Raw genomic sequence first — 15,707 nt, forward strand, 5'->3', positions numbered from 1 at the left:
AAAAGCAACTTTTTTTTTTTTTTTTTTTTTAAGAAATAAAACCTAAGATAACTCAATGGATAAAAACGTGCTACCTTAAAGATAATTCAAAGTAGAAGAAATAAGCAGAAAAAAAACAATTCATTGTAGATAAAATACACAACGAATTGAAATTGAAGACAATTCATAGTGGATAAAGCAGCATTTAAAAAAAAAATACAATAACAATAATTCATTGGAGAACAATGCAGTTTGGATACAGCCCGTCAAAATAGACTGAGCATTCTTGAACTATGGCATGCAAATCAAACCAGTAACCCCCTACAAGAATGGCTGATGAGATGAAACACATACCTCCCATTCTACCCATGCCACCAAATCCCATTCCATCCATTCCTATGGAGAAAATGATTTCATGGATAGGGGAGGGGATTGATGGTCAGTGAGTGCGTACAAAAGGAAACATTCCAAAAAGATCAACATGCGACATGCGGTTACCTCCTGGTCCCATGTTGCCCATCCCACCCCGGTTGAGCTGGGTAGCGTCAATGGGTTGACCGCCGGGTCCCAGACCGAGACCAACACCACTCAGACCACCTGCATGAGACGGTGGGAACTGGTTTAGAGAAGAAACTAGCCAACTGCAAGATGTTTTAGGGTTGATGGTCCATACAGCAAGCGTGAATATGAAATCATCACTTACGAGGAAGTGCTGGAGGACGGTCTGGGGGAGCAAAGTCACCTTTGGGAAGAGATTTCTCATCCTGAAAAGATGTGAAGGGGTGGATTGAGGAGTTTAAAATCATATTGCCAATGTACCGCTAAACTATAGAAGCTTGTTTCCGCCAAAGTATAAAAATTAAGAGGTTGTGACTTTCTTCATTATTGACTCAAGACTTTTTTTTTCGCAATTGAGGAAAAAAAAAAAAAAGGAAAGATTTGCAAGAAACGTAAAATTGCAAGTTTATCTGAAGATATATTCTGAGAAGTCTGAATTAAGATGCAACTGCAAGAAAACAAAACGACTGCAAGATGTAAACTTGTAAAATGCAAAGAGTCACAAATACTTTTTTTTTTTAAATTCTGCAGCAGAAACAAGCTTCCATGCTAAACCCATGTGATTACTTGCCAGTTTGACGTGCATGACCCTGTTGAAGAGAAGCTGTCCGTTGAACATGGCTAACATCCATTAAGGAAAAACTTAAAAGCATTGCACATTTTAAATAGTATTAACTTCATTACAAACAACATCACATATCAAAAGCTACTGTGAAGGATACAGACTGCTTGAACGGCCTCAATGGGCATCTCAAATGTGACCGTTCCCATTCCCCTGCTTTTCCCGTCTTTATCCTCCAGGATATCTGCACGCACAACCGCTCCAGCCATTCCAAACACCTCCTTGAGCTTCTTCCATCCAACCTTGTAGTCCAGCTGTGCAGAGACACGGCATATGAAAAGTCAGTGGTCAAGTTTGAAAATATGGGACATATGGTTACAGAGTGGTTTCAAAGTCTTACATTGGCCACAAAAATGGTGCTTCCGACTTTTCCAGCCTGGAGTCCGTGGATGATCTCGTTGGGAATGTTGGGGTTGTTCATGAGACTGGGAGGGATGTTGACCATTGAAGGACCGCCAGGCCCCGGGCCCATCCCCATGCCCATTCCTCCACCCATGCCTCCTCCCATTCCTCCACCCATGCCTGGGGGTCCACCACCACCACCACCCCCACCACCACCCCCGTGAGCACGATTAGTTTCACGCTGGGCAATCACTCCATCTGGATCCTTGGAGAAGCACAAAGAGGATTGTTTATAACAGCCCACGTTAATACATTCAACCAAGTATTCACATTTATGATGATTTTGCTGGGAGAATAAAATACCACAATGATTTTAACATGCTTTTGTCAAGACTATTTTTACAATCGTTTCAATACTAAAAATTTTACATTAAAACTGTTAAAATAGTTGTCTATAATTCATATTCAAACATTAAAAACAATGTGGAAGAATACAATTTTTTCCATGGATTGTTAGCTCTAACATTACAAAACTTCAAGTAAAAACAAGTAAAAAGTGTATTCCTTCACACTTTAATATTTTGGTATCATTTAGCATTTTTATATGAATTATATACAACAGAAAATCTAATATTTTTAACATTCAAAAGTTGAAAAAAAAAAGTGACTGATTGTAAAAAGGAGATTTACAAAACTTAACAAATAAAACATGAATTTATATCATTATGGTGTAGACAGACTATTTCTACAATCGCATCGTGTCAGTGTTTCCAATATTCTTGACTGAAGCATAAATATATTCATAAAATTGAAAAATATAAAATAAAAAGCAACTTAATATTTTAATGTCCACTGATATAAGTTACTTAATATTCATATTTTAAAAAAATGACGTGGAAGAATACCATGATTTTTTTGTTCTTATGGTAAACTTAAAATCTGCTTGGCTTGAAATAGACATGGAAAAATGCATAGAAATTTAATGTCGCAAATAGACTGGGGGGAAAAAAAATCATTTTATCTATTCACCCAAATGTTATTCATCTGAGAGATGCACTCACCTCTTTGACCTTGAGAGGACGACCGTTCATGGCATGTTTGTTGACTTTCTCTACAGCCTTTTTCATGAGCTCTTCCGTTCTGAACTCAACCACCCTATTTAATTAAAAAATAATAATAATAAAAAAAAAAAAGTTAGCAAAAGTTGCGCAAAAGCGACAAATGAGAAATGATCAATAGTCTGAATGATACTTACGCACAACCCTTTGTTCAGTCAGCACACCAGCCAGGATGAACGAACAAACAAAACAAGAATGAGAGAGACAATTAGACAAAAGAAATCCGGTAGAAATCACTGACAACTGACTCAGGAAAAATACTTCAGACACACTAAATTGATAAAGAATATTCATATAATACTTCTCTGTGGTGTTCACTTCGTGCATAACGGTTACATAATTACATTCAAACTCAAAATGACTGACAGGATTAATTGACGACCAGAATACACAACCGGCCTTCAGTTCCAATTACTCGTTCAGGCTCCATTTCTGTTGTTATCCCACTAGTTGAGTCGCTCAACAAATCATTGACGCCATGTTATCCATGTTTAGTAATGAGACTCGCAGTGCAAAAAATACTACCTCTTAAACACACGAGAACCAGAATTACTATATGGCTGGGAAACGATCCCTGCGGTTCCACTCAGAGCTGCAGCCGGCGTCCATTTTTGTTCAAATGCCACCCAAGACAACACATTTTGAACTCTCAACCCAGTCCTGAACATCCCACATTAAAATCTAAGAGTACATGTAAGAACTCAAGCGGACAAATGGGAGGTTCGTCTCTTGCACTTACCCTTGATTTGCCTTCTCCGTCCATTAAGTGTTCCACGTACGTTACCTCACCCACTACAAATCAGATTCCAGACGACACACACCAAGGGGAGAGAAGCCGAGAGAACAATTGGGGTTTAGAGCAGACACAAACGGGGGGACGGTGAGAGTGAGCTCGGCCTGCGAGTTCAGAGCCTCCTCCCCCAGCACCTCAGCAGCACAAATTCTGGTACAGGTCTACAAGCAGCAAGCTGAAAAATGTGTTCAGGAAAACTTCTTAAGCTGCCCTTGCTGGGAACCTCAACATCCAAGACTGACCAAAAGGATTTGACCTCCCGAGCCATCGAAATTGGAAGGATTGTCAACTCTGGCCTTTGTTGGACGTCAAAGAACCTTTTCTGGTAAAGTTAACAAGTCTTCGGCTACCTCCGAAACATTCGACACACCTAAACCTTGGCATTAGTGCAAAAAAAAAAAAAACAGTTACTAAATAAAAATAGCTAAACCTATATTATTAAAAAAAAAAAAAAAATGGTTTGAAGTTACAGAAACCGAAACCTCGTCCACCTGGAACCAACTTGGCTTCCCAACTAAACAATTGGCATTGAGACTCTTGAATTTTATCGAATAGCCAAACCAGCTCCAACAAGTCCCGTTGGATGAACACTCAAGAATAGAATTAGATGCTGAGGAGACTGCAAACCCAAACAAGGTCTAGTCTGTTTGTCAAAAAACTACCTCGAAGAACCACCTGGCATTTCTCCAGCAAGAACGTCTGTCCATAAGATAAAACAAGGACCAGCTTAAGAAGCTGCTTTACTCTGTAGACCTGTACCCCCAGAAATCAATCACATCCATTTTTTAAGGGCACAATAATGAAGATCTGCTGCAACAACATTCACTCTGGCATTCACCTAAAAAAGAAAATGCAATTTAATTCTACAAGCAACAATTTCCACATGAAATTCCCCATGCGTGCGAATCATTAGGCATGGAGGGGCTACTACACATGGATAGGGGAAAATGTTACCACTCATAGGTTGTTCTGACATACTAACCAGCAGGTTAGGGTAAAAACTAAACACTTTCTCCAAAGCCAAAGAGACCGATTAATGGCATCAGATTCATATGAATGGATTAAACTCTGTTCTATGTGTACATGCAATTCCCACAGTTTTAAAGTGCCATCCACCTACATTAGCAATCTTGAATTATTAATCGTTTTCCACAACTGCCTTTTTTCCCCTCGAGACACTTTTCGAACAGCCTTTTTCCAAAAGACCACTTCCCCATGATGGGATGTTTATCCTCTGACCTAAAGCAACTGTGTAGGTGGCCACCTTCAAAACCCCCAGAACTAAAAGTAAAGCTCCATGGCTCTAACCTAACCTAGGATGTACAACTAAACATCACAAAAACGTACCTTTTTCCTTCATGAGATCTTTCAGAGTTTGCCATTTAACATCATAGGGAATGTTGCTGACAAACACACGGTATCTTTTGTTGGGGTTTCCGTAAGGTTCAAACCGTCCCCCGCCACCACGCTTCTGGGGCCTCTCCTTTCTCGACTCATGGTTGGACTTGCCATTCACTGCATTTCTGTATGGAAAGAAAAACGAGCAATTCGATAAATGTTTTCTTGACAAAAAAGAAAATCATGCAACCAACCTCATGACATGAGACAAAACCACATTTAGTTTGGTTTTCCATTTATGTTTAACGGAGTTTGAATTTTCTTTAACCCCATTACCAAAATTTTGGATGTTTCTAAATACAGTTTAAACACCTAGCAATAAAATGTATTTAAATAAGAATAAATAAATAATAGGATTGAAAACGCAGCATAAATTACCGACAGTCACTCTAGACAGTTTGAGACCAAATGTTTTTGTAGTTACTGAATTATTTTCCCTAACAATAACTTGGGTAACAGGGTTGCGTTTGCGGCTATAGAAATGGTGGAAACTGTTGCAAACCATTAAATGTTATATTTCTAGTCAATTTCTTTTTTAATTTAATATGACACTATATTAAACAAATGAGCATTTTTAAAATAAAAAGTACTAAACTATTCTGCTTAATTCAGTTTGATTTTCTATTTATGTTCTGCAGAGTTTGACTTTTCTTCAACCCTGTTACCAAACCTTACGATATCTAAATACAATTTAAAAACCTAATCTGTGACTATTTTCTAGCAGTAAAATTAATTTAAAAAAATAATATATAACAGGGTTACTGAAAAAAAAAGAAGAGTGTTTTATCTTTTTTCTATCAATCACTTGGGTGACAGGGTTGAGCTTGCAGCAACAAATGGTGGAAACTGTTGCAAACCGTTAAATTTTTAGTTGCGAATTTAATACATACAAAACTATTTTAAATTGAACAAATTTAAGCTTTTTATATATTGAAAGTACTAAAAAAAATGGTTTTGCTAAAGTGTTTTTTTTTTTTTAATGTTAACTAAACAAGCACTTCATGTCTATTAAGGGCAACAAACTAGGCCGCAGCAAACAAAGGACAATCATCTTGCTTGTTACGTAACAAAAAGTCGTTCATATCTCGTCTACATGCTTTATTTCGTGTATTAAGCACATTTATTGCATGAGATTTCCTTAACTCGTTTCTTCCCATTGTGAATCCAACGACTCTTTGTTTCATCAAGATATGAACCAAACAGACGAGTTTGTCCTTTAACGCTGATATGTTACTGCAACCTACTTATTATGAAAAGCGCGCTATGCATCCAAAACATTCCGTACCTACAATTGTTTTAAAGATATAAAAAGCAAAACGTTGAGTAAAAAGGCATGCAGCTATAGCGTTACCCTTGTTCTTGTTTCTCTGGCTTCTCGGATTTAACGTCGGTCGACATTTTGCCTTCAGATGTTCGCTGTCCTCCTCCTTTATCAGATTAAACTGCTCTAAACCACTCAGACTAGGTCTAGATACAGACAAACACGAGTTTAAGGTCGTAAAAACAATGAGGGTCGCTGCTCAGTCGTGTTGTTTTTGTTCCGTTGTCGCCACAACAGCAAAAAATGTTCAATCTGGAGTCCTTCGCCTGGTGAAATGGCGGCGACACAGAAAAGGCGAAGCTGATATTGGACGCGAAGAGAGGCATGATGGGAAACAGCGTGTGACGCATTCTAGTTTAAAACTATCAGGTGACCAGTTCACATAAAATATCTTAGATTCTTAGAGTTGTTTTTAAAAATGTATCATATTATGACATTGATAGTTAGATTTTTAATACAGGCCTAAAATATTTCACCCTTTTTGTTTTCTGAAGGTCTATGAAAATCCAAAAAAATACGAAAATTACGTTAGTTTGACATTCTAAACAAAGAGCCTAGTAATTAAAACATTTGTTTAAAAAAAAGATGCGACTGTCCCCTCATTTCCACCACACTGAACAATTTTACTCCTAATAATGTATTTTCATTCTAATATTTGTGTATCAAAGAGACGGTGTCAGTTAAAAGTCTGAGGTGAAATGCGTGAGGAAAACAAAGAAAAATCAAGGTAAATATCACTTATTTTTCCATTCAAGCTGTAATTTTCTCACATTACACGAAACGTGTGGAAAATGATTCCTTATGTATTTTGTATAGCCTACATGTAGGCCTAATTATGGCCTATGCCAATTATGAAATTAAAAAGGGCATGAAAAGGGTTGCCACGTTTTTCTAAAAATGTTAGAAAACCACATGCTGCTACTAAACAGCATATAAATCAATATATAGTGGAAATTACACTTTGGTGGGAAATTTCATGACACAAAAACTTTTGGACAGAGTTGTTTTAACTATTTGAATTGCAATTCAGCTCATTTTATTTAAAATCATCCTTTTTTCAAATTCTAATTCAACATCCTGTGGGGCTTTTTAATTTCATGTGAACATAATATTAAATGCTATGAAAGGCTACATGATGGAATAAAAAACCATTATAAAGGTAATTGTAACTTATCTTACAATTCAGACTGTTTCTCATAATTCTGAAAGAGAAAAAAAACTCAGAATTCTGACCTTTTTTTTTTTTACATCCCACAATTTTCTGACTTCTCAGAATTGCGGGTTTAGATCTCAGTCAGAATTGTTTACATTTATTTATTTTTCTTTATTCTGTGCTGAAAATAGGCTTCCATAAAATGCAGAGCATAAAATGGTTTGTAGCCCAAAAGAGTGATTTTAAGCCATTTCTGAAATTGTGCAACCCCTCAGAAATCTCTCGAAAGAACAACAGCACAGTTACCAGGTCCAGAGCATCGTTTTTAATTTGCTTTGCACACTTTTCTTGGCTGATTTCAAGCACCAACATATTTTGGTGAGGACATTACAGACATCTTTCTCTTAGCCACTGCACAACATAAACATTGTAGTATTTCAAAAGTTCAGAGTGATAAAAATCCTGTGCTCGATGAACAACTGAAAACAAAAAAACAGAAGCCAAATGATACATACAGTATGAATACATTAAAAACACACACTGGCAAAATTAGAGCTATTTCAACTGAATCAACAAACTATGCGAACATGTGTACAATTAAGTTCAGATTTGGAAATGCCTCCTTTTTGAAACTGCAACAAAAGATAACCCCCCCCTCAGAAATTTACAACAGAAATATTTCCATGATAAATTAGTGAAAGTGCCATTGTATTTAAAAAGCATGCGCTGAAGGAACAGATAAGTTCAGTTTTATTAACATCATCATTTGAGCTGCTGAACTGCTCTTGCAGTGTTGCATATTGTGGCCAGCTCATTGGCATCCACTGCATGTTAAAAACACAAAATAAACAATAAAACTATGAGTTCAACATTGTCCCTCTCCTTATGTCCTTCATATGCAACAACATCTACATCTATGTATATATCATACATGTATTGTTAAGGTTATAGGTAAGAATTGCATTGTAATATTTTAGAAATTGCACTCTCTATGTATTACCCAACATTGCAAAATAACCAAGGAATGGCCCAAAAAGTGAAGAAAGCAGGTGGAAGCACAACAACGAGACAGTATTCCTCAAGTTAGCATTAAAAGTTGCCTATCGTTGGTGATTCAACACCACTAGTGGTTTGAGATGATGGTTCAAATCAGCACAAAAGAGCAACTTCTTTCCAGAAAAACACTGAGTAATGGGAAAGATGATGATTTTGATGATGGATTATTCCTAAAATAATCCATTGGGGGGGCCTTTTGCATGTTTGAATATCCAACTACAGAAGCACCTTTTGGTTTCAAACTCGCTCGTTTGAGGCACTGAACATCGTCAGTGCCGCTCCGACCGCGTGAACTACAAGCGTCTAAGCGCAAGCCAATCAGCTTGTATTGTTAAGGTTATAGGTAAGAATTGCATTGTAATATTTTAGAAATTGCACTCTCTATGTATTACCCAACATTGCAAAATAACCAAGGAATGGCCCAAAAAGTGAAGAAAGCAGGTGGAAGCACAACAACGAGACAGTATTCCTCAAGTTAGCATTAAAAGTTGCCTATCGTTGGTGATTCAACACCACTAGTGGTTTGAGATGATGGTTCAAATCAGCACAAAAGAGCAACTTCTTTCCAGAAAAACACTGAGTAATGGGAAAGATGATGATTTTGATGATGGATTATTCCTAAAATAATCCATTGGGGGGGCCTTTTGCATGTTTGAATATCCAACTACAGAAGCACCTTTTGGTTTCAAACTCGCTCGTTTGAGGCACTGAACATCGTCAGTGCCGCTCCGACCGCGTGAACTACAAGCGTCTAAGCGCAAGCCAATCAGCTGCGTCCTTTCAAAAAAGTGGTCATCAAATAATCGAGACATTCATGGGCCTGTCTGCTCCACACACACATACTGAACCCTGCACCTACAGCACACAACACTTCTTAATAACAGAGACATCAGTTTATCTACACATTTACAATTGAGACGCATCAGAATTTACAATAAAATAATTAGTGGACCTACATATCTTAGGTAGCTCATTTTATTAGCCTTAAAAGAACAGTTCAGCCACAAATAAAATTCTGTCATTATTTATTCACCTTCATGTTATTCCAAATTCACATGCTGTTTTTTTTGTTGTCGTTGTTGTTGTTTTGTTTTCCTCCAATATATGCTTTTTTCCATTACGGGATAAAAAAATAAATAAATAAAGGTAATTGCAACTTTTTATCTTACAATTCTTTAAGATAAAAAACCTAACCCTAATCTCACAATTTTGACTTTTCTCAGAATTCTTAGTTTACAATTTACAATTTTAATTTTCTTTCCTCAGAATTCTGAGTTTAGAATCTTGCAATTCAGTTTTTTTTCTGCCACAGAATATAAAAAAAAGGTGACTGCAACTTTCTCACAATTCTGGCTTTTTTTCCACCTAATTGTGAGTTAACACTTCACAACTTTTCTGAATTTCTCAGAATTGTGAGGTAGTTCTGTATGATTCACAAAATGAACAAGGTGCATCGAGAAAAAAAATATATATATTTTTTGAACAATACCAGCAGCATTTGTGAAGTGGAGAAGTGAAAGTGAACTGAAAAATAGTAATACTGTTTATTGAATACTTGCTGGTATTGTTAAAAAAAAATAGAATTGTGAGATACACTTAACTATCGGATGGACTTGTAAAAGAGCACAAAAGAACCGCTTTCATTGCGATCTTGAAGCTTGACAGAGAAGATCACTACAAACTGTCGTTGTACACCTTCCAGAAATGATTCACCAAAATTGTTCTATGATTAAAATAACAGCAGTCAAGTTTGGACTGGAGTGACATTACGGTGAATAAATAACGACATTTTCATTGTCAGGTGAACAATTCCCTAAGTGAACTTTACCGCCAAAAGTTTGTGCAAATCGCACACTTTCAGACCTAGATCTTCCACAGCAAGTGCATAAGGCGCAAAAAGTCCACATAAAGAGTGGCAAATGTGCAATTATTACGATTCTGCATATCCCAAAGAACCATTCCCACACTTTCAGATGGTACGTAACAGTAGGGAATGAAAAGATCTGATGAATGGTGTTCTGCAGATTCTTCTTGCACCAATACGACACACATCTAAAAGACGCCTTTGCTTAAATACTGTAGAGTCATTCATGGATGACGGTTTCATTACTGGTCTGGCAATGATGTTTAGCTTAACGATTACTTCTTCCTCTGCGGCTTGACCTGCATCTTCCACAAAGTAAACTGCTACAAAATCCCAAGTATGCCTTCCTCAACCTCGGCTATTTGATACCTTCTAAACAGCACAAATAGGCAGAGCTTACAAAATGCATACAGTAAACACACATACACATTTGTCTTTAAACACCAAAAAAACGAAGGAAAAAAAAAAGATTTTGAAAATGATTCTGAACTGTAGAGGTCTGTTTGCATCTGCACTTACCACAACTCAACAACAAAGTTGCCACATATTTGCATCCCAAAAGCGTATACGTATCTACATTTGTTCAGCTCACATCTAGGCTACGTTGTCAGAAAATGCTACGACTTTAGAATCACCGCATGTTGTTTTACATTGTTCGGAGACCATTCGGTTTGGAAAAACAGCCCACAGCAGAATCATGACAATGGCGGCGTGTTATTGCACTCTCTTTTTTTTTTTTTTTTCCCGCCACACGCCTTCCTTTCTCGCTCCGGATGAGCTTGAGCGTCCTCTACGCCGCAGCAGATATACATCAGCCTCCACATTCATTGCCCAGGCATATGGCCCTGTAATACCCATATCGATCGAAGCTTAGAGCTTACTTGTTAACTTAGTGTGTATATATTTATATCTTGACTAAATTGTATAGGAGCCACAAGAACTAAGTTCGCTTAGGTGCGACTCCGTCGGGTTCAGATGGAAAGTACTTGAAGGTAGACGAGTAAAAAAACGATATATCGAAAACGAAAGAAAGATTTGGTTTTAAGCTTCAGCAGCCGTATGTACTTGAGTCATAATCCCTCGCCACTGTGCTCAAAGGAATCGTCTATACACATAAGTTAGTTTTCTGATTGTTTCAAATACAATGCATACTGAACAGTATGGGGCCTCAGCCTGGCTGTTCAAGCCCCAGATAAATAAAAGGTGTCTTTAAACAACACACTTATAAAGGCTCCAAAAAAAACATTAAAAGAGACTGGTGAAAAAAATTAAAATAAAATAAATGAAGTGCTCACATATTTAGATAAAAAAGGATTAAATAGAAAATAATGCATCCATAATGCCACGGCTCTAGTTGACGACGCTGCGTCAAGAACATGTAGCACGCTAATACCACCGCGATCGGGCCCCGTTCCCCCGCACCACGTCTCTCATACTATGGTCTCGTCTGCTGTCTTTTTCAGCAGCTTTGTGGAAAGCAAGGAATGCTGGGTAGAGTGTGCACCCTTGGTGTCAGGAATGAGCAAGCGGACTTTCTGATTGGTTCGTCTCCACTCTGAATACAACTGACAGTGGTAGCGGAATGAGACCTGCAAAACAAGGACACTTTTTCACACTTTTGGTTAAAGGACCGGGTCCTAAAGATTAAAACGATGAATTTCATGAAAAATATGTCTGGGTGACATTTCACGCCAAAATGAGAAGAAAAAGTATGGAAGTATGATTAAAAAAATTACAGGAACATTCTCTCCACTCTCCAACTGTCATTACCGGAATATAATGAGAAACATCCTGTGAGGACACAAAGATTTTTTTTTTTGCATTAAAATCAGCATAAATTAAAGGTGTTACAATAAATATTACAGCATAAAATAGTAAAAAGTTTAAATTGTTTATGAATTACAGCAATGAGAAAGTTTTTTCTGCATTATGGTAATAAGAATGAGTTTTTTTGCATTGTGGTAATGAATATGGGATTTTTTTGCATTATGATAATGAAAATTTTATTTCTTTGAACTACAATGATGATTTTTTTTTTCATATTAATGAGAATTTATTTGCATTGCATTAATAAAAAACAGATTTTTTTGCATTGCAGTAATGAGAAAGATTCTTATGCATTACGGTGATGAGAACAGGATCTTTTTACCACTGCAGAAAGGAGAAACATTTACACTGTAAAGTAGTGGTTACCGTGTTAGAAGCAAAAAAAATGTAAAAAGCATTATGGTAATGAGAATAAGATATGTTTTTGCATTATGGAGAAGAGAACAAGATATTTTTCATTGCACAATAAAAACGATTTCTTTGTATTATGGTAATGAGGACAAGTTTTTTTGCATTTTGGTAAAGACAACAAGATACTTTTGGCATTGCAGTACAACAAGATTTCTCTTTGCGTTCTTTGCATTTTAAAACATATTTTACACAATTAACAGAAAGCATTATTTATTTTACTTCCTTTCTATTTTTGGGGTGAAATATGACCCAGACATGTTCAGATAAGTCTTTGTGTGATTCCCCCAAAATTAATGTCAACATTCTGCTTTAGAATAAAAATGTCAATGTAATCTGCATTTAATTGGATGTAATACACTACCAATGTCCAGAGGACGTAGATGGTGAAGAGTGCGATGGTCAGAGCGATGAGGCCGACTGCCTCCAGGCGACTGTTGAAGTGCAGGTGGTCCTGTGCTCCCCGTAGACACAGCCAGCCTGAGATGGCTGCAAGGGGCGTTATAAACAGGAAGCACACCATGTCACAGAAGAGGGTGCGCTTCTCATTCCGGGGGCCCGGGTCCCTGAGCCACTATTGAAAGATGATGTGAGGTTTACTGATGATGTATAGATAGACAATTTGCCCAATACCAATAATTATATGTTATGACCAATAACCAATATCATGGTCGACATTCTTTGTAAAGACCAGTTTGAAAAATATTTTACCACTTTTTAACTTAATTCGTTATCAATATTGGGTCCACAAGTGCTATTCAAAGGTAAAGTAACTTATTTAAATGTATTGTTTGGACAATTTTTAAACTGAGAAATGTGTACCCAACCAATTACACATGACAAAACTGAGATGAAAATAGATCAATTCAAAAGAACAGAAATATACAGCATAAATAATGTCAGCAGTAATGATAGCACCGCCCTGCATCATATTTGCTGAATATGAAATCCAATATTTGTTTCTTTTGATTATGATATGAAATACGAATGCATTTGCATTTCATAGCATTTTTGCTTTCAACAACCATTTGTTAGGTGAAGAAGTCTTGTATTATACCGTAATCATCAAAAAACTGCCTTAAAAGACATGATTTCTACCTTCCTGTGCCAGGTTACAGCTATATGTTAAATTCTTAGCCGATTTTTTGTATTAATGATTCTGAAGACATTATGTGATGGAGAGACCTTAAAGTTGTCTTCCATCACTGTTTTTACTGTGTTCTTATTCTTTTTGGTTCATTTGTTATAATATTTACGGGGGTTTGCTCGTATGTATTACCTGATCTAACTGGGTGGGCGCGGCAAGAAGAGGTGCAAACTTGAGAAGCACTCATGTTAGCTAATTTATGGAAATATTTGTGCAAATATGTTTGACTTATCTGTCCTCTTTTTAATGGTATTAATTGTATTTATCTACTTAACTCTTGTTCCCAATTGTCATGTATAAATCATATTGTGAGACAAGAGTTTATTTTATAAAACATAGTATGGTTCAACTTGTAAGAGTGGGAAAAATGTGTATTTAAGATGGTAGAAGGAGAGAGAATAGGAACCGTTCTTTTGCATCTTCTGGAGCACAAAATTATTGTCTTGATGAGTATCCACGTAAACAGTCGGTTACGTCTTAATTTGTATTTTGTATCTAATGTCTCCGAGATAATATGAATAGTCGAGGAGTTTGAGAGTTATAAGTGAAGTGGGAAAAAAGTATGGGGGTGAGTTTCATATAGTGCTGAGTGGCTTCTGCATTTCTTTCTTTGCTATGCATTATAGTTGTATGAGTCTTAAAGACACAGTTTAGCCAAAAATGGAAATCCTGTCATCACATATTTCACCTCATCACCTCACCTCAACATCATCTTTTGTGTTCTGCAGAAGAAAGAAAGCCACACAGGTTTGAAACAACATGAGGGTGAATAAATATCGACAGAGTTTGTTTTCATGTGTAACATATGTATGCAATTATAACAATAATTTTTAAAAAGTATGTAAATAAATTACTATTGTGCATAACTTCAAAACAAATTTGTATTAAATTATCTAAATTATCTTTATTTATCTCTAATAAAGTGTTAACAAAAATATTATTATTTAATTATATGTATTTAGTATAAATAAATCCTGGCATAAATTAACTTTAGCCTCTTAGGACAAAAAAAAGTTCAAAGTTCCAACATTTTTAACATTCCAAAAATGTTTAAAATGTCACTTCCACCACAAAATGCAGAGAACACATAACTTACAATAAGATGGAAATCTTAAACTAGTAACCCCCCTGAGGGTGAAACCCTAGAACCGCCCCTGCTGAAATCCCTGCAGTAATAAATATTTAATCTATGAATGTGGAGGCAAAACTAAATGTAAGGGTAAGAAGAGGTAGAAATTGAAAAAGCTCTTTAACATAACAATTGCACGTTACCACTTTTTACAGTGGGAGGTAAACGCTTAACATAAAAGTTTTCGCGTTGCGTTCATATTCTGAGTTTGATCTTTTAATATCACTAATGCATAAGCCACGTTAAGCGTAAAAATATCCACTCCGATTACGGTGATGTTGTCTTAGAAGTATAGTGTTTATGGCAAGTGAAATGTGAGAGAAAATTGACTTTGCCTGGTTGTTGTTTTAGAACATTAAGTCACGTTGAGAGTTTTTCACATGCTTTTCCACTCCACTGCACTACCTTTGCGTCTTCTGCAGTGTCTCGAGCATGATACGGCTTTCCAGAAACGCAGCGCTCAAGTCAAAAAAAGTTCCACTAAACGTTCTGTTCGATTTGTGAATGCCTTTTAGAATGTATTTATATACAAAAATATTTTTCAAATCATGTAAAACTTGAGAAAATTGTAGTGCTCCAAACAGGAAAAAACAGGTCAATGTCTGCTTGCTTGCTCGTGTCCATCTGCTTTTAATTCACATGCACTTTGCACTTTTTGCACAATGCAATTCTTAAAGGGGTCCTATTATGCTCTTTTACAAAGTATTGATTATGTTTTGGGGGTGTACTAGAACATGCTCTCATGCTTGGTGGTTCGAAAAACGCATTATTTTTCACATAATTTACATTATTAAAATACTTTTCTCCCCAGCCTGGCACAAACGGCTCGATTAGTTCCGGCTTTGATGAAGGTCCGCCTTCCGAAAAACAAAATGTGTTGTGATTGGTTAGCTGTCCCAGTGCGTTGTGATTGGCGAACAGCTTAGACGGTGTTTCAGTACTGCCACGCCCCTTGCTCCGTCTTTCAACAAAAGCTTTTGGCGAATCCGGCA

General features: G+C 36.7%; 2 protein-coding genes across 4 annotated transcripts in view; both read right to left on the reverse strand.

Annotated features, from left to right (window-relative positions):
* Window positions 1-6,452, reverse strand: part of LOC107719628 (heterogeneous nuclear ribonucleoprotein M-like) — an 8,730-nt gene extending 2,278 nt beyond the window's left edge. Inside the window, exons 1-11 of one of the 3 annotated variants that reach the window (XM_016527110.1) lie at window positions 6,162-6,452; window positions 4,760-4,935; window positions 3,359-3,411; window positions 2,757-2,764; window positions 2,563-2,656; window positions 1,500-1,766; window positions 1,260-1,413; window positions 1,109-1,158; window positions 683-743; window positions 478-576; window positions 334-375 (exon numbers count right to left, since the gene is read on the reverse strand). In XM_016527110.1, the coding sequence (XP_016382596.1) occupies window positions 334-375; window positions 478-576; window positions 683-743; window positions 1,109-1,158; window positions 1,260-1,413; window positions 1,500-1,766; window positions 2,563-2,656; window positions 2,757-2,764; window positions 3,359-3,411; window positions 4,760-4,935; window positions 6,162-6,208 (1,051 nt within the window). In that variant the 5' untranslated portion in view covers window positions 6,209-6,452. Of the gene's footprint in view, window positions 1-333; window positions 376-477; window positions 577-682; window positions 744-1,108; window positions 1,159-1,259; window positions 1,414-1,499; window positions 1,767-2,562; window positions 2,657-2,756; window positions 2,765-3,358; window positions 3,412-4,759; window positions 4,936-6,161 lie in introns of those variants that run through there. The other 2 variants (XM_016527111.1, XM_016527112.1) reach the window with 2 other exon arrangements.
* A 4,508-nt stretch (window positions 6,453-10,960) lies between these two features.
* Window positions 10,961-15,707, reverse strand: part of march2 (membrane-associated ring finger (C3HC4) 2) — a 10,343-nt gene continuing 5,596 nt past the window's right edge. Inside the window, exons 4-5 of the mRNA XM_016527113.1 lie at window positions 12,804-13,013; window positions 10,961-11,793 (exon numbers count right to left, since the gene is read on the reverse strand). Of these exons, the coding sequence (XP_016382599.1) occupies window positions 11,635-11,793; window positions 12,804-13,013 (369 nt within the window). The 3' untranslated portion in view covers window positions 10,961-11,634. The remainder of the gene's footprint in view (window positions 11,794-12,803; window positions 13,014-15,707) is intronic.

Source organism: Sinocyclocheilus rhinocerous, unplaced genomic scaffold (genome assembly GCF_001515625.1).
Source record: "Sinocyclocheilus rhinocerous isolate Xijiao unplaced genomic scaffold, SAMN03320098_v1.1 scaffold1294, whole genome shotgun sequence".
NCBI classification, from domain to species: Eukaryota; Metazoa; Chordata; class Actinopteri; order Cypriniformes; family Cyprinidae; genus Sinocyclocheilus; species Sinocyclocheilus rhinocerous.